The following is a 25,953-nucleotide window of genomic DNA, read 5'->3' on the forward strand; positions in this document are numbered from 1 at the left end:
GTGGTTATACACAGCAAGCATGTTCAATATCATTTTTCAGATATTTGCTCAATATCATGGAAATCTCCAAACACTCCCAAACTCTAATCCTGGAAAAGCTGTCAAAGCCAAGATTAAAATTGGTAATGTAGATGAGCAATTCTATTGCTATGACCACGAACTATTTAGGGAAAGTGATTTTAGAGTTTCATTTCTGCAATATTTCTGTTGATCGTTTTGCTTACATGAGCAGTCACTACACTCCCGAGAAGGTCATGCCGTGATCCTTTCTGATCTGTGATTCAGGTATCCGAGGAATTCCAGAATGGAAAACAGGTCAGTTTGCTAAGAGACCTCGCAGGAAGGGTCACTTTCCACACATGGGGTCCCTGTGCATTTTGCAAGAGAATATCAAGGGAGATATTGAAAGGCTGCCCGGTCGGTCCTCAGACAGCTGACTGGTGTGCTGTTAAGTCATCGAGGTCTTGTTGAACTTCATTAAAAACAGAAGTTTATCCCAACTGCAAGGATAATGCTGCTTTTTCAGTGTTGTTTCCTTTTCAAGTTCCAGAGTCTTATGAAAGATGTCTACTCTAGGAAAGTGGGGTGAACTGTGGCAAGTGGAGATGTTACTTCTGAAAGCTGAGTGGGTACGGGACCCACCAGTAAAGCTCCTTAATGCAGTCAGTGTGACCTCCTCAAAGGAGAGTTCGTCGTAATTAGTGGCATCATATGAATATCAAAAGAATTCATAATTATGGGAGCTTCATTAGGTTGTATTGCTAAACATGTCCTGAAAATCATTTCTGATGTTGTTTTAATTTAAGAATGATATTGGTATTGGGAATACTTGACAATTATGGGTTGGTAATTCATGTGAAATTGAAATTTTGGCAGTTGTTGAACAGTTGACCAGTTTGGGTGTTTCTCTTTCTTTCTGTTATTTGGTTGGCTCTTATGGTTTTCATTCTTGGGAAACGCAACTTCACTCATAGCTGACTGTATGAAAATGCAAACCACATACTGTCTTAGTTTTCTAGTTCTAAGTGCCACCAATCTAGTGGATTAAAAGAACAACCATTTATTATCTCACAGTATCGTGGGTCAGAAGTCTAGGAACAGTGGAGCTCACCTGGGTTTCCTGCTTAGGGTCTCAAAGGGCTGAAATCAAAGTGCCTAAAGAGCTGTGTTTCTCACTGAAGGCTCAGAGGAAGAATCCTTTCCACCTTATTTAGGATGTCAACATAACAGATTTCCATCTCATGCTTCCCATTCTACCCAACTCTCTCTTCAAGCTAACAACAAGTTGAGTCCTTCTTAAACTTCAAAACTCTGTGAACTAATTCCTGCCTTGCCTCTCTAATCTTCTCCTGTTGCCTCATCTCTCTTGCTCTCCTGCCTTACTTTTCTTCTTTTAAGGGCTCATATGATTATTTTGATCTCCCAGATAGATTTAGAATAATCTCCCTATGTTAAAGTCAGCTGATTAGTAACCTTAATTGCATTGCAAATGTAATATAATCTTTTCTTTCCTTTATTTTAATTGGAGGCTAATTACTTTACAATATTGTAGTGTTTTTTTGTCATACATTGACATGAATCAGCCATGGGTATACATGTTCCCCATCCTGAACCCCCCTCCCACCTCCCTCCCCATCCCATCCCTCAGGGTCATCCCAGTGCACCAGCCCTGAGCACCCTGTCTCATGCATTGAACCTGGACTGGTGATCTGTTTCAAATATGATAATATACATGTTTCAATGCTATTCTCTCAAATCATCCCACCCTTGCCTTCTCCCACAGAGTCCAAAAGACTGTTCTATATATCTGTGTCTCTTTTGCTGTCTCACATATAGGGTCATCATTACCATCTTTCTAAATTCCATATATATGCATTAATATACAGTATTGGTGTTTTTCTTTCTGACTTACTTCACTCTGTATAATAGGCTCCAGTTTCATCCACCTCATTAGAACTGATTCAAATGTATTCTTTTTAATGGCTGAGTAATATTCCATTGTGTATATGTACCACAGCTTCCTTATCCATTTGTCTGCTGATGGACATCTAGGTTGCTTCCATGTCCTGGCTATTATAAACAGTGCTGCGATGAACACTGGGGTACAGGTGTCTCTTTCAATTCTGGTTTCCTCGGTGTGTATGCCCAGCAGTGGGATTGTTGGGTCATATGGCAGTTCTATTTCCAGTTTTTTAAGGGATCTCCACACTGTTCTCCATAGTGGCTGTACTAGTTTGCATTCCCACCAACAGTGTAAGAAGGTTCCCTTTTCTCCACACCCTCTCCAGCATTTATTGTTTGTGGACTTTTGGATAGCAGCCATTCTGACCGGCATGAGATGGTACCTCATGGTGGTTTTGATTTGCATTTCTCTAATAATGAGTGATGTTGAGCATCTTTTCACATGTTTGTTAGCCATCTGTATGTCTTCTTTGGAGAAATGTCTGTTTAGTTCTTTGGCCCGTTTTTTGATTGGGTCATTTATTTTTCTGGAATTGAGCTGCAGGAGTTGCTTGTATATTTTTGAGATTAATTCTTTGTCAGTTGCTTCGTTTGCTATTATTTTCTCCCATTCTGAAGTCTGTCTTTTCACCTTGCTTATAGTTTCCTCCATTGTGCAAAAGCTTTTAAGTTTAATTAGGCCCTATTTTTTATTTTTGCTTTTATTTCCATTACTCTTGGAGGTGGGTCATAGAGGATCCTGCTGTGATTTATGTCAGAGAGTGTTTTGCCTATGTTTTCTTCTAGGAGTTTTATAGTTTCTGGTCTTATGTTTAGATCTTTAATCCATTTTGAGTTTATTTCATGTATGGTGTCAGAAAGTGTTCTAGTTTCATTCTTTTACAAGTGGTTGACCAGTTTTCCCAGCACCACTTGTTAAAGAGATTGTCTTTTCCCCATTGTATATTCTTCAATATACAATCTTAATTGCAATGTAAGGTAACATAACCACAGGGGTAAGACCTGAGAGTAGGGCTTGTGAAGGCCAGAATTCTGTCTACAACATTGTGATGGTGGATTTTATGTCAATTTTACTGGGCCATAGGGTGCCCAGACAGGTCATCAAACATTGCTCTGGGTGTGTCTGTTAGGATGTTTCTGGATGAGGTTAATATTTGAATTAGTAGACTGAGCAAAGCAGGGTGCCTGCCCCCAAATGGGCTCATCCAATCAGCTGAAGATAAGAAGAATAGTATAGAAAAGAAGGATTGAGTTAAGAGGGAACTCCTCTTGTCTTACTGCTTTGAGCTGGGACATTGGTCTTCCCCAAATACTTTACACTTGAACTGAAACACTGGTGCTTTTTGGACCTCAAGCTGGCTGCCTTTTGGACTGGAACTACATCACTGGCTCTCCTGCATGCTAACCGCAGATTTTGGGACTTCTAAGCCTCTATTAATGTGTGAGCCAATTCCTTGTTTTATCTATCTACCTATCTATCCATCTATCTCCTACTGGTTGTTTTTCTTTGGAGAATCCTGACTAATAAAAATATGCATAAAATAAAGTCCAGTTACCCATTGACTTTCTTTGGTTCCTAGAAGCAACAAGGTAACTGCAGTTTTGGCCCATTTTTCTTATGTGCCAAATGGCAAAAGCTACCATGAGTTTAAAGTCATCTCTTCTACCCTGAAAAAAAATTCTCAGCTAGATGCTCTACTTTATACTGATGTGTTCACATGGTATAAGGGAAGATAGAGAAGGAAGTTGTGAAATTCTGATAAGTTGCCTCTCCACCAAGTTTCAGGTCCTTATCTGTAAATAAAAATTCCTTTATCTATTTTTTGGAGGGGTAAGGCTGAAAATAAGTGATATGTATGAAACTTATAATTCTACATCTTGCATGTTATAGATATAGCAAAGCTGGGCACTTAATAGTAAGTAAGAGAGTGAGGCAGAGGCTACCTGGAAGGTCAAAACACACCTACCACTAGTTCTGATTAGACCCATGTCTGACAGACCCATGAAAAGTGTCTGTCACTTTTCATTTGAGTATTATGTCTTCCTTCAGGATCCTATATGGTCAGTTTCCTACCAAGGACCTGGCTAAAAGGTTTGTCTTCATGAGAAGAGTAGGGTGATCCTCCTCCAAAACAAATGAAAATCTAAAATTCTTGGCTAAGATTTATATAATATTTTAGTTCACTCAGCAAAGTTCTTATTTTTTGAGCTTTGGCTTTGCGAAGGAGGTTGGCTAAATCCAGAGGGGTGGGTGTGGAGGCATTGAGAGTCAGGAAGTATCAATAGTGTGGTCCCTACACTCAGGTTACTCACAAGCTTCCCTCCCTGCATTGCTGGTCCTGACAGTCCCAAGGTCAGATGTCTGCCTGACACTCAGCAACCCTCACTTGGTTCATTGTCTTGCTCTCAGACCATCTTGCATTCAACCTAGGTCTCTAACTGCCACTCTGTGGAGGGGAGCATAACTACTCAGGTATCTCAAGATGAGCCAGCAGTTCAGTACCAAGAGCTGCCCTTCAAAGTGTCCACCACCTCCTGTATGCCAGGCTCACAGAACATCCTGCTTGTGATAGATTCTGTGGTGCTGCTTCATCTTGGTGCTTGACATGACCCTTGGCATCTTGAAGCCTCTGAGAACTTGAGCAGTGAAGAAACCAATTTGACTTTGTTTCCTTCATTTACTTAACCAAGAAATCCTTTGAGTGGTGCCTTCCCCTCCAGCTAATTCTCACCTCCAGTTAATTCTCAAACTCATAAACTTATAACAAAATCTTGGAAGATGCTGGTTTCTCTTGCATTTTAACCTTTTAAAAGTTAAATAATCCCTTAAACTTTGGCTACTGTGTGGGGACCAATCACTGGCTAATCCTAAATCTATTCCCAAATCTATTCCCAATTCCCTTCCCTCTAGCCCGCCATACATGCATGGGCATGCACACACACACATATGTATACATATACACATTCATATACAGATAAATACTGGTTTGTAAGTCATTCTTCCTGCAACTAGGGGTAACCATATGACTCAGTTCTGTTCAGGGCATTGGTTAATGAAAGTCTACTGACGGCTGTGGTGAAGACTTTGCATTCCTAATGAAAAGCATAGACACTGTCTCCTTACCCTTCTTTATTCTTCCTTAAACACAGATGTAGCTGTGTATATATTAATGGATGTTTAGCTAAACATAGATGTTTAGCACCATGACAAGTCTTGCAGCCACAAGAGAAAGGCCAAAGACTCACAAAGACATTGGCTGTCAGATCACTAAAGCACAAGCAGCAGCTACCCACCTCTCGGCTTCAGGAAATACAAGAAAAGTCAACCTGAGGCGTTTAAGACACTTTAATTGCTATTTTGTTACCTGCAGCAAAAAGTATTCCTGATTGACATTTTACTGGATGAATTTAATGGTTAGATTCCTGGTTATGGTTTTTCTAACTCTAGAAATTTTTTTTTCCGGTGGTAGAACGAGGCTGCCCTTTTGTAATGCAGCCCGACCTTATCCTTTGATTTGTGATTTAGGACCAGGCACGGCTAGACTGTCTCAGACTATTAGGAAAATCCACGTGGATAGTCATAACCTGGAGCAGCTTCTTAGCCTGAAAAACTCTCAGCTGAAATGGCACTGCAGTTTTTGTTGCTTGCCTGTTGCATCTCCCACGAGCAATAAAATAAGCATTTATTTAGATGCACAGCTTTGGCTGGGGAACAGCACTGACTACTTACATCAGAGACCACTGAATAAGGGTAAATAAGTCTTACTGTGGAGGACAAGCAGACATACTAAGAAGTAATTATCCCACACCAAGACAGAGGAAATGCAATCTCCTTAAAGGTAGGTGGGATTTGAGGTCAGACACACCCAGACTTAGTTTCTCTTCTCATTATCTGTGCCAATATCTCTGAGTTTATGTTTCCTCACCTGAAACATGGGAGATAATAATACTCAAGCATCACTGGAAGGATGAAGAGGAATGATGAAAGTGAAAGTACCCATCCTGATGTCTCTCTCCTGGGAAGCAAGCCATGATGGCTCAATGAAGGAGCAAAGACGTCTGTGATGTGACACCTAGTCGCCAAGGGCAAAGGGAGTGGGTAAAGGATGGAGGATGCCTGAATGTCTTTCATTTACACAGCTTGCTGAAATACGCCAAGAAAGACCGGTAGTGTGGCTGTTTTCAAAATCCATCTTTCACTAAATCTCACATGCCTGATGATGACAATGCCATAATAGAAATGTATTCAGGTTGGCAAAAGAAAAGGTCTCAGATTACTTCATGAATATATGGATACTGGTGGAAATTTATGAAGGGGTATCTAACTTGAACTATTGATGTGCTTCTAAATACTTGATATTTTAGTGGAAAATGGATTTTTTAAAAAATAATTTTTAGGATAACTGGTAAGCAATCTTCTTAGGAAATACTTATGAGTAGTTCTTTTACTTAATTAACTCGAGTCTTTATTGACAGCAATTCCTTAGGGTGACGGAAATACACAAGTTGATGAGAAATAAAAGTGTTATGAAACTAACAATCCCAAACAGAGAGGGACCATTTCTTGAGGAGACACTATATATTGGGCCCTGGCAAGAACTTACATATATAATCTCATTTAATTCTTATAACAAAACTGCAAGATAAGTAGAGCACAGGTATACTTTTCGTAAAGGACATATTCTTGAATATCTAAAATAATTGAAAAGGCGCATGATTCAGGACTAATCTTGACAATGAACAGTATATATTCATCTTTATAAGTTAAAACAGCATCAACTGTGGTTAAGCACAGATTTATTTAAAAACGAGCCCTGTCATTGGCAATAAAAAGGAACGAAGTACTGCTACCTGTACATATGACACAGTTGAACCTTGGAAACATTTCACTGAGTGAAACCAGCCAGTCACAACACTCCATGTAGAGTGTGATTCTGTTTAAATGAGATGTCCAGAACAGACAGATCTATAGAAGAAGAAAGTAGATTTGTGGTTTCCTAGGCCTAATGAGTTTGTGGATGGGGGCAGGGAATGGAAAATGACTTTTAATGAATTCAGGGTTTCCTTTAGGGATGACAGAAATATTTTAAAATTGATTGTGGTGAAAATTGTACAATTTTGTGACTATACTCAAGACCATTGAATCAAACACTTTAAATGGGTGAATCAGTGAATTCTGTGGGATGTGAACTGATTTCATTGAGGTTTATATTAAACCTTGCCATCCACTTTGAAAATTATGTAATCCTTGGCAAATGCTTCAAATGTGGGAGATCACATTGTTCTCAATTTGTGCACAAATGAGATTTCGTTAATATTTCCATATCACAGCATTTCAATTTGTCTAATTCAACACATACAAAATGCTGCCACAGTGGATGATCATCAATTCAGAATGAGGAAATAAAGGCTCAAATTCACACAGCTGATAAGAGAAGGAGCCAGGATTGGAATTCTGCTTTGCTGGTTGGCTGCGTTTCCCTCTCCCCTGAAAGATGTGAGGTGATGGCACCATGACCCTCTTGAACATACTGCCATCAAAAAAACACCAATCAGTAGCTGCTAATAGCACAGGCAGTATTTTGTCAGGCAAAGGGCTCACAGACTGACATTTACTTTCTCATTGAACCCCCCTGCTTCCCTTTGGAGACATTACTGTTATCCTCATCTTGCAGAGGAGTTACTCAAAGCTCAGAAGGTAAGACAGCATGTTCAAGGTCTTGCAATTAGCAGAGAAAACATAACTGAAAACCAAGTCTTTGGGACACAGGAGTCAGTGGTCTCAACCCTCATGCTGTGCTCTTGTCAGAACATATTGATCTTCTTGGTGGGCCAGCAAGCACATCCTCATAATGCATTTCCAGTTGACTCATGAGCAAGGGAAAAAAAAAAAGTTCTCTGAAAACCTTCTGGAGCCCTCTGAACATTCTCTGTACCTTTCCCCTCCCTCACTAGTCCTTGGGATATGGACAGGAGGCCAGCACACTGACGTAAATGGCAGCCAGATGATGATGTGCGTTATTGGAGCATTTTCAGATAATCGCTACTGGCCTATGATCTGAAATTACTGAGGTAGGATGGAGTCAAAACCACTACACTAAGAAAGATGCCATCACAAGGCATTAAATATGTTTCTAATCTAATATCTAATGACAAATAGACCTCAGGAGGCTTTCTGGAAAGAACTCTAAGATAATGGAAGAGACAAAGACCTTTTTTGTTCCAGTAAAGGCTCTATTTTCTGATTACCATACAAAATTGGTGGCATGAAATGCATACAGAGGAGTAAATGGGTTTGAATGTCTTGAGCAGCACAGCACAGTAGTTAAAAAGCATGGCTTGGAGTCACATTGTCTGGGTTATAGTTCTTATTGCTTGAGTGATACCACATATTGACATATTAGATTATTGTTATTAGATTTGGCAACAAATACAGAGAATCCAATGTAACAGTGAGTTAAATAAGACTGAAGTCCGTTATTGTCTTATGTAAAATAATTCTGGAGGTGCAGTGCACAGCTAACATGACATTCCACAAGCATTAGAATCTAATCTCTATCTTTGTACACCTTCCTAGGACATAGTTTCTATTCTCAAAGCCACCTTACAAAGCACAGTGGCTGCATGAGTTCCAGCCATCATATCCTCATTCCAGGTAGCAATAAGAAATAGGTGGTAGAAGGAGGACAAAAGAAAACTCGTTCCAGCTGCCTTGGCTCCCAACTCATCCCCAAAATCCACTCATCCCAGAAATTCAGCTTCCTGGCTCACAAGGCCATTTCTAGCTGCAAGGGAGGCTGGACAGGAGAGTTTGTATATGGACACACTGTCACTGTAGTATGCTGGGGTCTGTTACTAAAAGGGCCCAGAACAGATACTAAGGAAGAGGTCTCTTTCTCCTGGAAAAATTGTTTTCTAACTTTAAGTTTCAATGTCCTCACTGGAGACATGGAGATAATCACTGCATATCCCTCCTAGGGTGCCTGAGGTGAGTCTGTGAGGTGATGCAGAGGAATCCCTTAGCACAGGGAGCACAGGGCCCAGCACTAGCTCCTGCTAACACGGCACTCACTTTTAACCTGAGCTGAGTGCTACCTGACCACCCCTATGGGAGGAGGTTCTGTCTTACCACAGACTGGTACTGACCAATACCCACACATGTAGCGTCTCCCCCCCAGACTTCAGATTTGGTCTTCCTCTCCAACAGGGCAGGGTTTCTGAGCCCTGGTGCTACTGACATCTTTGAGTCAATAATCTTAGGCTATGGGCGTGGTGCTCTGTGCGCTCTGTCTGTACGCACAGAACATGCTTCCTGGACGGGCACGGCATGGCTCTCTCAGTCATGTTTCAGTGGCACGGGCCAACAGTTCACGCTAAACTACTTCAAACATGCTTTTCCAAACTAGTGGAAATCCACCCAGCCGCTTTTAAATGATGTGTCACATGCAGAAAGAACCTGATTAACTTAATTTTGCATGTCTAGGTTACTATTCAAGTTGTCACCTCTAGCCCTGGCTTAAGACTTTGGTATGAGCCAGTGAGCATGGAATCTCCAAACAAGATGGAAGGTGAAGTTGCAGAATGGAAAAGAAAAACAGAGGAATGGATGGCAAGCAGCTCATTGAGTCTGGTTTTGATGGCCAAGAGAACAGGACTGTGAGGTCCTCCATTGTTCTGAAAAGTGACCAAGAGATCAATTACAGAAACACGAGACCTTGCCTGCCCTCCTCCACAAAGTGGGTATCCCTATTAGCAGCCCATTATTAACCAGGAACACAGCAGATTAAAACTTGGCATATTAACTGAAAGTTTAAAGAAAAAGAAAAGAAAAACAGAGCAAGAAGAAAACATTAAATTTCCCCAAACCAAACTTTTAAGAAATCTTTCAAAAGAGTCAGGCTTCTGAATAACAAAATAGCTTTGGGTACTATGATTGGTTTTAAAAAATGCAGCCATAATTAAAGCAAGAAAGCTGAAGGTCTATTAAAATTTTTTCTTTGATACCGGAAAACTCAATTCATGACCTATATTTTATAAGAACATATACTTGAAAGGGATTTTATATGCCCTCTTCCCATTGAACTTAGAATGCTGAATCTCTTCCATTTACTTAAGGAGGGAGGTGGTTCTATACATAAATTACTCAGGACTTCTTTTAGAATACTGTTCATATATTAAGGTGGAGTGATTCAAAGGTATTTGTATAGATGGATGGAAGCGGCCGCCCTAGACTCTGCCCTCAGAAGGGATGGGATTCTTACTGCAGTGGTGCTGCAGTAAAAGCTGGTTTATCAAGCTCTCTGCTGATTATAAATCTTTTCTAACTGACATTTGTGGACTGTCTTGATTGATGGCCAGCATGCCTTATGAATCTTGAAGAGTTCTTGAGCGTCCCCCAGACTACCGCTAGGGGGAGGACCTGGCTATGCTTGAGAAGCCATCGCCTTAACTGCGGGCTGCAGGGTTACCTGACAAGCCAGGCTGTAACCAAGAGTAAGAAGGTCAGGAGTGTTCACTTTCTCCCTCCCACCTTCCGTCTCTCTCTCTCACCTGCTACACACACACACACATATGCATGCCTACACACGTGTGTATATGCGTGCACACATATACATACACACTCGCACATACGCACACAAGGCAATGTTCCCTAAACTCAGGGTAGCAGATTTGGATAGATCATAGCATTTTCATGGATGAAGTGGTAAAAGGGCAGTGGATGTTATGGGCAGATGGAGAGGAAATGAAAGGGCATGGGGGTTAGGCAGAATTGAATCCCAGCTTTATCACTCACCACCTGTGTGACTTTGGGGAAGTAAACAACCTCCATGAGCTTGTTTCCTTGATTCTAAAAGAATTGCACAGATTCCATTAAGAGATAGCATAGAACCTAAACCAGCATGCAGTCCTGGAGACATTATACAGGTGGTTATCACGGCTTCTGTCTGAAGGGCCAGCACTGCTTCCCTCCCCTGGTCCTGGTGAGATGCCCCCTGGGCCCGGCCCTCCTCGTGCAGCACTAACGGGGGCTCAGGATGTGTGTATCGTCCGCCTTCTTCCTCCTCTGCACACTCACTCCTCTGACTCGGGGTCCGTGTCTGCTTCCCTCCCTGACCCCATCCTTACTGAATACCAGAGGATCTGGCAGTGAACATACTCTTGAGATACTTGTTCAAAGAGGAATAAATTACCAATAAAGGCAATGTTTATTTAAAAATCCAATAAAAAGGGAAGTTTATTGTGATTCACGCTTTCTGCCATTTGGGGCCATTTGTTCATTGAATGGAATTTATTGAGGGGCTACCAGGTGCCTGGAACTCTGCTGAATGCTGACAGTTGAAGATGAGAAGACAATGTGATTCCCTGGGCTTAAGTTTAAGCCATAGAGAGAAAACCAAAGGTAAAATCCAGTTCATACTTGAGGAAAATTTATAAACCTATTCCTCCCTGATAGCTCAGTTGGTAAAGAATCTGCAGTTTATGGCATTACCATAATTCCAAATAGATGGCATTGGTTACAATAATCAGGCACCATAAAATGAGTCAATATTTAGTATTCTCCCATTTATCCTGAGCTCATCACAAAAATCTTATGTGACCTCTTCTTGTCACCTCCACTGTTACCACTCCAGCCCAGGCCATGATCCTCTAGTGTCTGGAATTGCCATCATGTCCCTACTTCTGCTCTCCACTGAGTAGCCCAAGTCATCTATTAATAGTAAAATCAGATTTTACCACTTTCCAGCTTAAAACCACCCAAAGGCTTCCTATTAAATTCAAAATGGAATCTAATCTTACAGAGCTCTAACTCAGGGATCTGCAAACTTTTTCTGTAAATGGTCAATTTACATTTAAGAATGTATATATTTAATACAGTTTAAATATTTAAACTATTTAACATGTTTAATATGTTTTAAATATATATTTAGGTAGTTTATATATACATATTTAGGTAGGTTGTCGTTGTTCAGTTGCTAAGTCGTGTCTGACTCTTTTCAACTCCATGGACTGTAACATACCAGGCTTCCCTGTCTTTCACCACCTCCTGGAGTTTGCTCAAACTCATGTCCATTGAATTGGTGATGCCATCTAACCATCTCATCCTCTGTTGCCGCTTCTCCTCCGGCCCTGAATCTTTCCCATCATCAGGGTCTTTTCCAATGACTCATCCCTTTTCATCAGGTGGCCAAAGTATTGGAGATTCAGCTTCAGCATCAATCCTTCCAATGAATATTCAGGGTTGTTTTCCTTTTGGATTGACTGGTTTGATCTCCTTACAGTCCAAGGGACTCTCAAGAGTCTTTTCCAGCACCACAGATTGAAAGCATCAGTTCTTCTGTGCTCAGCCTTCTTTGTGGTCCAACTTTCACATCTGTACATGACTACTAGAAAAACTATAGCTTTGGTTATATGGACCTTTGTGGGCAAAGTGATGTCTCTGCTTTTCAATAGGCTGTCTAGGTTTGTTTTAGCTTTTCCTCCAAGGAGCAAGTGTCTTTTAATTTCATGGCTTCAGTCACTTTCCACAGTGATTTTGAAGCCCAAGAAAATAAAATCTGTCACTGCTTTCACTTTTCTCCCTTCTATTTGCTCTGAAGTGATGGAACTACATGCCATAATCTTAGTATTTTGAATGTTGAGTTTTAAGCCAGCTTTTTCACTCTCCTCTTTCACCCGCAAGAGATATATAAATATATATTTAAACTTTTTTTTAATTTTTACAAATTTAAGAAATATATTTAGGTAGTATATATATTTGGCTTTGTGGGACATTCAGTCTCTGTTCCGACTACCTACCCAGTGTTAAGAACATCATGTGAAAACAGCCTTTGTCAATGCTTGGATAAATGGACATGGTTGTATTTCGATAAAATTTTATTAACGTAAAAAGAAATGGTCAGTGGAACAGATTTGGCCCATGGCCCACAGTTTGCTGACTCCTGCTGGCCTTTCCCCTGGACCTCACCTGGTGCCCTTCTTTGTGCTCACATTCTCCCACCACAATGGCCTCCTCTCTGTCCCACCCTCTTTTTTCCTGCCTCAGATCTTTGCACTTTCTGATCCCTCCACCTGGAAGGTCCTTGCTTGGTCTCTAGACACTGTGGCTCCTGCATTCACACTGGTCTCAGCTTAAATGTCACATCTTTAGAGAGGCCTTCCTTGACCTCATTATCATTCTATCACATCACCTGGTTCTATTTTATCCAAAGGACTTAAGTTATCTTGTTTATTCCATTCATCATTAATTATCTTTCTCCTCCCAGTGAAAAGCAAATGTCTTCGGAGTAGAGAGCTAATCGGTCATGGCCACTACTGCATCTCCAAAACTTAGAACACTATCTGGTTCATAGATGCTGACCAATAAATATTCTTTGAATGATGTTGCTGAATGAAATGTCATCAGGAATTGATTTGAAATAAAACTTTCCCTGAAATTTTAACTGTTTAGTGCTGTGGTGGATCTGCCACGATATTGTATTAATGTAATACTAAGAATTCCTGGACTACTCAGAGTGGATCCTCGGGCATCAGGGATGGATTTCAATGGTGCTGGAGTCCACCATGCTCGATGCCATAACAACTCAAAGAAGTTTTCTTTTTTTATTTTGTAGCTGCTCATCTGATTTTCATTTTAACTGTAAATCCACATTAGAGCTATTCTTTCAAAATGTAGAATGATCACTAAGATTCTGAAGCTACCAATGCCTCTTTACCTTCCCTTAACTTTAACCTGTTATGCTGTTTTGGTTGAGTTATTTAGTTAATTTTTATTTGATTTTTGATAGTTGATGTCATAGATCCTTCTTTCTCCCAAGTGGGGAGGGATGACTCCCAGCCTGAGCCTAAAACATACCAAGCAAACACGTAGGACAGGGGCTATCAAGGGTTTGTTTTTATGAGTAATTTCCGTGAGCACAGGAGCCAATCTGTCCAGTTCAGTGGGTTACCCTCAGTGCCTAGATGATCTGGCATGAATGAGAATAAGGGTGGGTGATGGGCAGAAGGGAGACAGACATATGAGGAACCAAGACTTCATGGTTAGAGAGAAGAGTGATTTAAAAACAACGTGGTGTCTACTTATTGAATTTGTCTCTAGCCCCAAGGACTCATATATGAATTCAGGTGAAGCGAGGGCTACGAATAAAAATGGGAAGAACTGTTTTCAAAGATCCCCGCATTAAAGATGCAGCACACAGCTTCACTGGTTGGGTATCCTCTTAACAGAATACAGGGCTCCAGGCATCCTCCTTTGTCTCACCAAGCCCCATGGTATCTACAAGGCACCAGTGGACGAGCAGCAATGGTGTCCCCGTCAGAGAGGGGCTGGGGTATAAAGGAGGGAAAAAAAGTGCCTAAGACAAGGCTGTTGACTGGCTTGGTTTACAGCCCCTGTAGATACCACGTGGGGACCCCAGACTTGTTTAGGAGAAAGTTGGCAGACATTCAGCTTCTTAAGTAGTAGCAAGGTCCGGATAACTCAACAGTTTTGATACATCTTATTCTGGAATTTTCCCTTTGGGAAGATGTCTCTGATTAGCTTATGCAACTCTTTCATAAATTTTATTTTATGCTCAACTGCACTGGAGTGATTTATACCATAATTCAATCTGAATGGCACTGTGGCCTGTTAATGGGTTCCTGGGCAACTTATCTCAGCTAAGACTCTGATGATGACTCCAGGAGAGGGGTCAGAATCAACAGTTTCAGTCCTCTTCCTCAACCACACAATCTGGGGAGAAGTTTAGCACGAGACAGTTCACAGCCCACAGATAAAGCTAGTGAAATGACCACAAGACTTAGAGATATTGGGTATAATCCAGAAATACAAATAAATGTCCAACAGTATGCTCATCCGTGAAAGCAAAGACTGTTATATCTTCCTACATGAGTTTAGCCAAGATACCAATATAATACTCTGATTAAAAGTGTCACCCCAATATACATCAAAATATAATAAGCATATCATTTTGCCTATCAATTCCACTTGTATGAATTTACCCAGAAGAAACTGTCACACAAGTAGGAAGAGATGTGTCCTCCCTTGCAGAATTGATTGCTAATAGGGAAAAGTGAAAACAATTTAAGTCAATATGGGATTGGCTAACCAGATGATGGTAGATCTAAGCATTAGCTGTTTAAAACAATGATGTAACTTGATATTTATTGACTTAGAAAAATGTCCACAGGACCGTGCAGAGGGAAGAACGTGAGGCACAGAAGAGCACATAGAGCTCCATTTCTGTGGGATTGTGTTGTGTGTGTGCATTCCTGTGTGTGGAGGTGCTCAGGGAGAGCCCTAGAACCATGCTCCTGAATGACGACAGTGGTTTGCTCTGGACGGTGAGATTGGAGGGCGCCTGCACTTTTTCACTTTAGTAAAGCTGAGGGGAAAGTGGAATTGCTTTATTTTTAAAAGAAATTTACTTAAGAAAAAAATAGCCCTGTGCCCAATACGAAGCCCATGGGACTGGCTGGGATTGTTGAGAATGGAAGAAGCTTTAATGTGAGAGTCTAAATATCAGCAGAGGAAAACTGGACAGCTGGTGAACCAAAAGGCACAGGCAGTTACGGCAACAAGTAAACAGGTGACCACAAAAACTTTACCACCAACAAGCTGAGGGTGCGTGCTGAGTGAGGTCTCAAATACCAACTCTCAAATATCAAAAACGTCTGTATTTAGTCCAAGCTGTTTTAGAAAATACCAACAGCAGAGCAAAGTTGAGCTCCTGAGACAATCGTTTTTTGGTCCCAAAGGTCATTTGATTGGCTGGTTCCCTCTGTCTGCCATGATAGAACTTATTTAAACATTAAAGTATCTGAGACTAGAAGAACAGAAACTCAGGTGGATGCCAGAGATAAAATAAAAGACAACTCCCCTCCCACCCCCAATCTCCTCACATCACCTCTTCAGGGAGGCCGGCTTCCCACCCTCCTGGGATGAGTGGTCCCTATGGCTGCATTGTCTCTCCTACCAACTGCAATTTTGATTTATTTGTTGCTGTCTCCCTGCCTGGCTGTCAGGAGGAAATGTGCAGCATCTGGCAAGTCCGTGGCTGGATTCTCAAAATTTAGAATAGTGCTGGCACAGAGTAGATGCTCAATAAAAATACTGGGTGAAAAAAAATAAAAGGAGCAAGAGAGGGCACGGTCCTTGGGCTCTCAGAAGTCATAAGATGAGGATTTAGCCACTAATCTCTGCCTCCATTCAACAGCCTCAAGAAGCGTTAGCATGCAGCTAAGCAATGGGCATCTCTCAAGACTCGGAACATGCACCTCTAGGTCCTGTGGTCCTGTCCTCTCTCTGAAGAAAGGTCAGTGTTGCACTCATCTTTCTCAGTCACACAGTGTGGTGACTAAGATATTTTCCCCATTACCTCCCTCCCTTGATGTCTCTCAAAGCTCCCTCTCCTGTCTAGGTGGTGGGTGCCCTTCTCCCAGATTCCCCTGCTAACATCAGGGTAGCCAACAGCATGGAGGAAGAACACAGCTGAGGCCAACCCAACAGCTAGCTTCTGGATCTTGTTGGAGGGCCGCCTCTGGGCTGCTAGAACCCAGTGTGTGGTCCCAGCTGAGCAGAAGTGCCTGGGAACCAAAGTCCCCCTGGGGAGAGCATGGAGGATGGATAGCATAGCTCCCTGGATCCAGAGCTGGAGTAACTCCAATGTATGTGTTTTATGTCATTTCCCAGAGTCCTCCCTCCCCAGGGGATCAAGCTCAGAAATGCCTACCCTGGTAACTGACTTAACAGGATACCTCAAGTTGGCCGGCTCCTCTTTCCTGCAGTGCTCCCCACTTGCGATGCTGTACCTGTCCAGTAAACCACCTGCCCTCAGTCCTCACCTCAGCGTCTGCTTCTGGAGGAAGCCCTGAACACCAGTCCTCATGGATAGCCCTTCTCAACGGTGCTCAGAGGCCCAGTGGTGACAAAACATGGGGGAGCCGGTGCCAGGAGGCACTGTGGGGCCCTGGTGTATGTCCTCCAGGAACTTCAAGGGTCTCAGCCTCTACCTACCCACCCTCCTCACACTTGTGAGGTCCTGGCACTGGGCACTCACAGAACTTCAGACTCACACAGAGTTCTCGTTGACGCCGAGGAGCAGCCAGGGCCTGAGTTCGGGTACCGTAAATCAATGCCTTGAGGCTCCACAAAAGGGACGGTATGTAATCTACAAAGTTCAAAGGCTGTTATTTTCTGTTGATCTTCCTTCATCTAGTAATGATTCCCTGAAACAATACCCTGGAGTTTATGCTGAGCAGCTAGAAATAGCCTCCTGTCTGCACATAGAGATAAATATGGGTGACCTTCTTTGGTGATGGATTGGTGCTGATGGCATCTGGGTACACTGCAACATGAAAATGATGCTTGGTTGGTTGGGAGATGGATGTTCCTTCACACAAACTGCAGGTCTTTTTGCCTTACCTTCCCTAAAGGGTAGGCCGCCAGAATAGTAAGAATAATTGCAGCATTAACAATACACTGGCATTTCTTAAACATTTCCAAGCACTGAGTGAAGCACACTGCCTACGTTAATCGTTGCATAGAGCTTTCTAGGGTAGGTACTATTCTATACCCAATCTATCTGTTAATACAGACAAGATGACTGAGGCTTCTAGAAGGTTCGGTAACCTGCTCACATTCTCACCTTGTTAAGGAGTTGAGCAGAGCGTCAGTCCCAGCTCCAGGCCACAGTGCTATGTGTAGGACCAGCTACATAAAATGGACCTTCCCTGATAGCTCAGTTGGTAAAGAATCCACCTTCAATATGGGAGACCTGAGTTCGATTCCTGGGTCGGGAAGATCTGCTGGAGAAGGGATAGGCTACCCACTCCAGTATTCTGGCCTGGAAAATTCCATGGACTGTATAGTCTATGGGGTCACAAAGAGTTGGACATGACTGAGTGACTTTCATTTTCACTTTGACTTTCAGTGTAAAATGAAGATGCAGGGTCCCTTGTTGAACAATTATTAAGAATTTTAAGATGGCAACAACAGATCATTAAACCAAGTGTGGAACCCTTTGGAGCCTGGGGCTCTGTGTGGCTGTCCAGGTTCCACCCCATGAAGCTGGCTCTGGTTATGTGGATGCAGAAGAAAGTGATGTGAGTGATGACAAGGGCCCCCATGCTTAACATTGTTTATCCCTAGAAACTGAGCAACAGCTCGCGTTAAATGAAAAGTGACTCAGGGTTCCTGGCTGTTTGGTCAGAAGAGCTGGTTATTTTCTGTCAGGAGTTAACTCAGTTCATCTGACAGGCCTACACAAATACTTCCCTTTAGCTGGGGCTGCAAAGAGTCCATGTGAGAGAAGGTGGCCACGTGCAATATGGTGTTTGGGAAAGAGCCTGTGGCTTGAGGCCAGACGCAGACACTGATTCTAGCTCATCCACCAGCCTTAGCTGGTTCAAGTTCCCAGCCCTCTCTGAGGTTCAGTCTTCTCATCTGTATGATGGGAAGAGTGGTACCCACCCTTCAGGGCAGAGTGGAGGAAATGATACAGTTAGAGAAAGCTCTTGGCACACTGCAGCGCCCCCCTAAATGTGATGATCATTCAATGGCTGTTTGCACAGGGAAGTTTGTCGATCAGTTGGAAGAGCACATGATTTGAAGGTTGATGCTGCGGGTTGAGTTCTGAACAGTGTACCCACCTGTCATTTATGTGAACTGGGCAAGGTCAATGAACTCCTGAGGTTGGGATTCCTCTCTGTGAAATGGATGCAATACAGTGTCTACAGTGCATAGGATTCCATGAGCCACAAATGAGCAGGACATTGTGGAAACAGAAGAGGTGATCATTTCTCCAGCCTGTCAGAGATTGTTAGGACCTACAAGTAGCTTAGGCTGGGAGGGGACTGGAAAACAGGCCCCACCTTCTTTCCCAGCTTCCCACTGTCCTCACAGACATCAGGTACCATCTGCTTGAGCTCTCCCACAGGGTGCAAAGTAATCTAAGGGTTTTTTCCCACTAAAACTTTTACACAACACTGTCACATTTTTGACCTCAAATTTGACTGACTCCATATTTCAATTCCTGTTTTATAATCAAACCCAGAGGGTGCAGAAAAAGAAAACCATGAATCAGGCCAAATTCTGCATAACTGGAAGAAACTATTCCATACAGATATCCAAGTCTTTATGTATTTTTATAGGATAATATCAATCATAAATAGAAGTTTAAGGTGGTTTATGTTTTGCTGGGTATACGTTCACGCTAACCGAATTGCTTTGTGCTTTAAGAAATTCAATGCGCATAAAGGATTCCATTTTTCTTTGAAAATACGACATGTATATAAAGCAATAAAATTTGAAATTCTTTCTGAAACTTTAAAGAAGGGCGCAGTGGGAGAAAAATTGGACATCATCTAATCATATACGCATATAATACACAAAGACATGTACATGCTCACAGCCACCTCACAGCCGCCTCGGATATAACCACTGTCATTTACATTTAGAACACTTCACGGGCCCATCTCGAATTCCAGTCACTCACAAACAGGGCCTGGGTACCACATATGGAAACTGGGAATCATTTTTCTGCTCTGCTCAAACTCCAGTTCCTTGAATAGATTTCCTCATCAGTTCTCCCAACTCATTCTGCAAATCAGCTTGTTTAAGATTTCTGTAAACTTCCAACCCAAATTCCAGGGTGTATCTCATTGAAAGTCATCTCTCCATCAGAGGCAGCCTATTGAGCGATGCCAAGGAGAAGGTCTGCCCTGAGGGGATCTGACCCACCTTCACCAGCCTGCTCTGTCTCTCCAGGCGGCTGCCCCCAGTGCCCACCCTGTTTTACAGAATGCCTTCAAATCCCAGAAGGGAGAGGGCTGCTCCTGCCCCTGGGGTTCTATCTGACTAAGAGCAGGAGGCCTAGCTCCTGGAAGCTGAAGGGAGGTTTTAGGCACCTTGCATACAATTAGTCACCTGGTAGGCTAGGTGGTTGCCATGACAATGCTTCCAGAGCCTCGGGTATCTACATGTTATTGATATATTCCATCCATTCAGCAAAGGAAAAAAGAACCAGCTGAGCAGCCCCTGAGTGTCCCTGTCCTACTGGCCCAAGGAGTGACTCCTTTGTTACAAGTGCTTGGGCATAATCCAGACACAGCAGTGGTGGCGTTCTTCACACGGCTTGTTTTCACTCAATGTATGTGAAAGCTTAAAATTAAAGTCTACCCTTAAAATAGGGATTTTTCTACTGCTCTTTACTTTCTAAAGCATTATGCTCAGGAGTGACTACTTCTGCTGCTGGCCACAGAATGCTTTCATTAGTATCTATGGGCCAAAAAAGGAGCTTTCAATTCTAAAACTTTCACTGATAGTAAGGTTAAACCCAGGGAAAAGATGACAGGAGTTCCGTGGTAACCTTGAATGATTTCCATAGAGTAGAAACATGTATTGCCAGAGAAGGAAATAAAATGTCTTGCCTTTGACCCTTTGAACAAGGACAAAAGTTTTCTCTATCCAAGTCTTCTAAAGAAGGGGGGGGGGATGTCCTATACATTTTCCCCAAACGGTTCTTATTAAAAGGCAATTATGAAGAGAAATATTAATTGAGGAGCTGCAGTAAGGTCCTTAATTTCCCTCAAAGTCCTGCTGTACACCAAGCTCAGCCTTGGGCCCTCACAAGGGGAGCTAGATATTTACATGGTGTCCAATAGCAACCATACGTCGGATACTGAGATGTTGGTCACCCTTAAAGGATCACCTTTGGACACAAGGGAAGACATTTTCACAGCCTGCAGCACCCCAGTCATGTTCTGAGTTATAGTTTTCTAGGGTGTGCTTCTGTGCAGGGAAATAATACGTCAGTATTGATGCACACCAACAGTAAGTCAGAACGGTGGCGATGAAACAGTCTCCAGAATCCCCAGAGATTCACAGTAGGCCACTTCCCAAGCCTTTATGCAAACTGTGAGCCGACTGAACATACCTGTAGGTGACCCCTCCATGACGTGGCCGATGTAGGGGCCTTCCCGGAAGATGGGTCTGTTGTCATTCTGATCAATCACGATGACTTCCAGAGGGACCGGCCCCTCGAGAGTCCTGCCGTTGACATCTACGGTCTCCACAAATAGCTATTGGAGCAAAGAGATTGGGGGAGAAAGAAGGCATTCATTCATTAGGAAAACTGATGTTGGGTTCTCCGGAGAAAGTAGGTTATGTCAGCAATTTTATGAGCCCTTGGCAATATTCAAACTTTGGTCTCAATGGATAGTCACCAGGACTAGAATAGAAACTAAACATTACAGAATAAAAGACAAAGATCAGTTCATGCTAGTTCCCCTTGGGAAATTTACAATTAATTCATCAAATCTGCAAAGGAGGTCTACAAAAAAAAAAAAAGAAGACAGAAAACACCAGCAATCAACCACAGCTGAGGAAATGCGCTTACATTGTTTCTGTTTTTCCAACATCATTATGCTTAAAAGGAATGTTATGCTAATAAAAATAATTGACTAAGCAGTTATAAACAGAGTATATTAAGAAATAACTGGAAGTGTTTATGGTGGTATTTAGGGGAAATTCAGGTCAGTAAAAATTTGTAGAGAACCTTCCTGAGGCAAGGAAGGCGCTCGTGGGGGTCCTAAGCAAGACCTCAGGGCTCCTGCCCACGAGGCCTTTACAGTCTAGGGTGATTTCACAGTTCCCTGCCTTCAGATCCCAAGGATGAAGGAAACACCATCAGAAGACCAGCTGCCTGTTGCTTGGAAACAAGGAATTACATCTTGGCTTTTCCAGTGAAACACGGGGTCCCAGTGCTCTCATTTCTAGGCCTGAGTTTGCCTTGATTTGACTCAGGGGCAACAGTCACACTTCTTAGATATCAGTGTTGTTCCCCTCTTGGGGACCAGTTGAGTAGTTGTGTCAGAAAAAGGTGTCTGCAGTCATAATCCTTGGGAAATGGTCTCTGAAATTGGAATCCCAGAACAATCTCTCACTAGTTATGTGACCTCGACCCATACAGTTAACCTCTTACTTTTATCGTCTGTAAAATGGGTTCATAAAATAATCATTATTAGGAATAATGGTAACCAGCATTACCCAGGGCTTACCAAGGCTCTCTGTTACGTTAATTCACTCGAGGTTCACAGTGCCCCGCAGAACCATTTGTAAGGAGGGAACAGAGCCAGTTAGACAACAGGTTGGTGGAGTCTGGAGTTGGCCTTGTGAAGCCAGTCTGCAGATTTACATTTTTAACCATTACAAACAATGCCTGCAGATCACTTAATGTAATGCCTGTCACATAGCTCATCTCAAGAATATTAGCTGCTACTATTGTTGTTACTATTGTTATGATCAACACCGTTGTCAAAAATAGCCCAAATTAGGAAAAGAAAAGAGAAACACATTTGTTATACCCTACCTAAATTTGGTAAACTGGTTTCACCCTTTGGAAAGTATCAACAACATGGCACATATGTGCATTCTCAGTCATGCCCAACTCTTTGCGATCCCGTGGCTCCTCTGTGCATGGGATTCTCCAGGTAAGAATACTGGAGTGGGTTGCCATTTCCTTCTCCAAGGGATCTTCCCAACTTAGGAATCGAACCCATCCACGGGCAGGTGGATTCTTTACCACTGAACCTCCTGGGAAGCACAAATTCATGAAAATCTATGAAGGACTCACACACTTTATTCCATCTGGATAGTGTTGAGACACATTGCCTGTTAGTGTTTGAGACACATTGCCCTTACGCAATGGGAATATTGCGTAATATTGCGTACATGGGAATATTCATTGGAGTGTTGTTTCTAATAATGAGATAACACTGGTGTCCACTAAGCATCCAGCTGAAAGGGATGAATTAAATGAATATTTATGTAGTAAGATACTAAAATACAGCTATTAGATAGAATCACTATTCAGCCTTGTGGATCAGCTTGAACACTGTATGAAAAAACGCAGAGCAGCATGTCCACTATGCATGTGCTGCAGATAACTGGGGCACAAAGAGTTAGACACGACCTAGTGACTGAACAGTAACAACTGCACATGTGTGATGGACACACACGGACAGAATGTGAAAACAGTACACAGGCATGAACCCAGGTATGTTTGAGTAGGGGAGGTTTTTTTCATCAATACTGTCTCATCTTTTCACTAGTAAACTGACACACACACACACACACTTTGATTTCTGGGACAGATAAAATAATGCACAAATACCGTAGCTAAGAAGAAATTAAATAGGCAGAGCCTTTTAACATCTGCACACAAAGGAGATCTTACAGAGAGTGAACTTTTTATGCTGATTTTTAAAGCTACTGTGAGAATACTGCTAAACAAAGAAAATAAAAATCAAGCTTTGGGAGCAATTTCTTCTAATAATGAAGGCCTGGCCTTTTGTCTTCCCAAAATAGCCGAGGACTTGACTTTATTTCAACCAAAAACCTGTCTCTAAAGACACCAGATAACTTGGATTTGAATTCTAAGCTCCCACAGCCTACAAGACTTGGCTAGTGTCGTAAACCACAAGTAAGAGGAATGGAATTCATATTTTTGCCAAATATGCAAATATGTCACACTGGGAGGGGCAGACTCTAGATCTCACCTCAACATAATGGAAAGACAGACGGACACTGAGCAGATATAACTGATCAGGATGAATGCCAAGTGTTGAGCTGAATCTTATAAAACCAAAGGTATCAATGTGACAGTGTTTTATGTTACAATACTACCCAGAGTCTGACTCCTGAATTTTGTATTGAAAACGATATTGTTAGAAATCAAGGCCTCTGGAACAGCATTGAAAAAGAACAAAGTGATCCTAGGATGCATTTATTAATTTTAGTTAATTTAACAAAAATCCATTGAGGATGGTCCTCAGCGCCACCCCCCCGTCCTCAGCCCTGTCCTCCCCTGTCCTCCCCTGTCCTCCCCCGTCCTCAGCCCTGTCTTCAGCCCTGTCCTCCCCCGTCCTCAGCCCTGTCCTCCCCCGTCCTCAGCCCTGTCCTCCCCCGTCCTCAGCCCTGTCCTTAGCCCTGTCCTCCCCCATCCTCAGCCCTGTCCTCCCCCGTCCTCAGCCCTGTCCTCAGCCCTGTCCTCCCCTGTCCTCCCCTGTCCTCAGCCCTGTCCTCAGCCCTGTCCTCCCCTGTCCTCAGCCCTGTCCTCCCCTGTCCTCAGCCCTGTCCTCCCCTGTCCTCCCCTGTCCTCAGCCCTGTCCTCAGCCCTGTCCTCCCCTGTCCTCAGCCCTGTCCTCCCCTGTCCTCCCCTGTCCTCAGCCCTGTCCTCAGCTCTGTCCTCCCCTGTCCTCAGCCCTGTCCTCCCCTGTCCTCCCCTGTCCTCCCCTGTCCTCCCCGGTCCTCAGCCCTGTCCTCCCCTGTCCTCCCCTGTCCTCAGCCCTGTCCTCAGCCCTGTCCTCCCCTGTCCTCAGCCCTGTCCTCCCCCGTCCTCAGCCCTGTCCTCAGCCCTGTCCTCAGCCCTGTCCTCCCCTGTCCTCAGCCCTGTCCTCCCCCGTCCTCAGCCCTGTCCTCAGCCCTGTCCTCAGCCCCGTCCTCCCCTGTCCTCAGCCCTGTCCTCCCCTGTCCTCAGCCCTGTCCTCCCCTGTCCTCCCCCGTCCTCAGCCCTGTCCTCCCCCATCCTCAGCCCTGTCCTCAGCCCTGTCCTCCCCTGTCCTCAGCCCTGTCCTCAGCCCTGTCCTCAGCCCTGTGCTCCCCTGTCCTCAACCCTGTCCTCCCCCATCTTCAGCCCTGTCCTCAGCCCTGTCCTCTCCTGTCCTCCCCTGTCCTCAGTCCTGTCCTCCCCTGTCCTCAGCCCTGTCCTCCCCTGTCCTCCCCTGTCCTCAGCCCTGACCTCCCCCGTCCTCAGCCCTGTCCTCAGCCCTGTCCTCCCCTGTCCTCCCCTGTCCTCAGCCCTGTCCTCCCCTGTCCTCAGTCCTGTCCTCCCCTGTGCTCCCCTGTCCTCAGCCCTGTCCTCCCCTGTCCTCCCCCGTCCTCAGCCCTGTCCTCCCCCGTCCTCAGCCCTGTCCTCCCCTGTCCTCAGCCCTGTCCTCCCCTGTCCTCCCCTGTCCTCAGTCCTGTCCTTAGCCACACCATCAACAAGTCCTGTCTATACTGCTTGTTCTAATTCCTGATCTCTCTCAAATCCACCTTCTTCTCTCCAAATACATCATCACCTCCAGAGTAGCTTCTGTCACTTCTTTCCTGGGCCTCTGCAATAGGCACCTGATGGATAGCCTGCACCTAAGAGGTTACTTTGAAGTGTTGACTTGACTGCCATGGAGTGCTCGGATTAAACATAATTTCCAGGTGTGTCTGGATGAGATTAACACGGGAGACTGTGGACTCAAGGAAGTAGACACTCTCCCTAGCATAGGTGGGCACCATCTAATCCCCTGAGGGCCTGCATTGAAAGATACAGAGGAGTGTGGGATTCACCCTTCGTCCTCCTGCCTGACTGCAGACTGGGGATCTCTATCCTCTGCTGCTATCAGGGGTCACGCTTCTCAGGCTTCTGGACCTGGACTGGAATCTACACCATCGGCCTCCCTGGTGCTCAGGCCTTTGGACTTGGACTGGATCACACCACCAGCTTCCCTGGGGCTCCAGCAGGCAGACAGCAGATCGTGGGCTTTCTCAGCCTCCATAACGGTGTGAGTCAGTTCCTTATAGCAGACTCCTACTGCTTCTGTGTCTCTGGAGAAGGCTGACCAATATAGGCATCCATCATGTCTTTTCAAAATTTTAATTTATTAATGTCACCCCAGAATGGATACCTTTCAATCACTTCTCATCCCTCATAAGATAAAAGCACATTCCTTTACTGTGAAGAGTCTTTTATAATCCGGCCCAGCCTAATTCTCCAAATTCATTTCACATCATAAGAGATCCCCTTCATTCCTCATTATCCAGGTATACCAGTCTTTTCTCAGTTCTTCCAACTCATTCCGTCCCTTCCCAACACAGGTATCTTCTTGTGCAGCTCTCCTAGTAAGCACAGGCATCCCATTGGTCATCCTGGTCAGCCCCCATCTGTCCTTCAGATCTCA

The 25,953-nt window shown here is 43.6% G+C and overlaps 1 protein-coding gene across 8 annotated transcripts in view; it reads right to left on the reverse strand.

Annotated features, from left to right (window-relative positions):
* The window catches only part of CDH13 (cadherin 13), a 1,025,542-nt gene that overhangs the window by 328,001 nt on the left and 671,588 nt on the right, over positions 1 to 25,953 (reverse strand). For all 8 annotated transcript variants that reach the window (XM_081514130.1, XM_081514131.1, XM_081514132.1 and 5 more), the window contains one exon: positions 20,895 to 21,039. In XM_081514130.1, coding sequence (XP_081370256.1) covers positions 20,895 to 21,039 — 145 coding nt within the window. The remainder of the gene's footprint in view (positions 1 to 20,894; positions 21,040 to 25,953) is intronic.

The sequence above is a fragment of the Giraffa tippelskirchi genome, chromosome 7 (assembly GCF_054371585.1).
Source record: "Giraffa tippelskirchi isolate mGirTip1 chromosome 7, T2T-mGirTip1v1.2.pri, whole genome shotgun sequence".
NCBI lineage: Eukaryota > Metazoa > Chordata > Mammalia > Artiodactyla > Giraffidae > Giraffa > Giraffa tippelskirchi.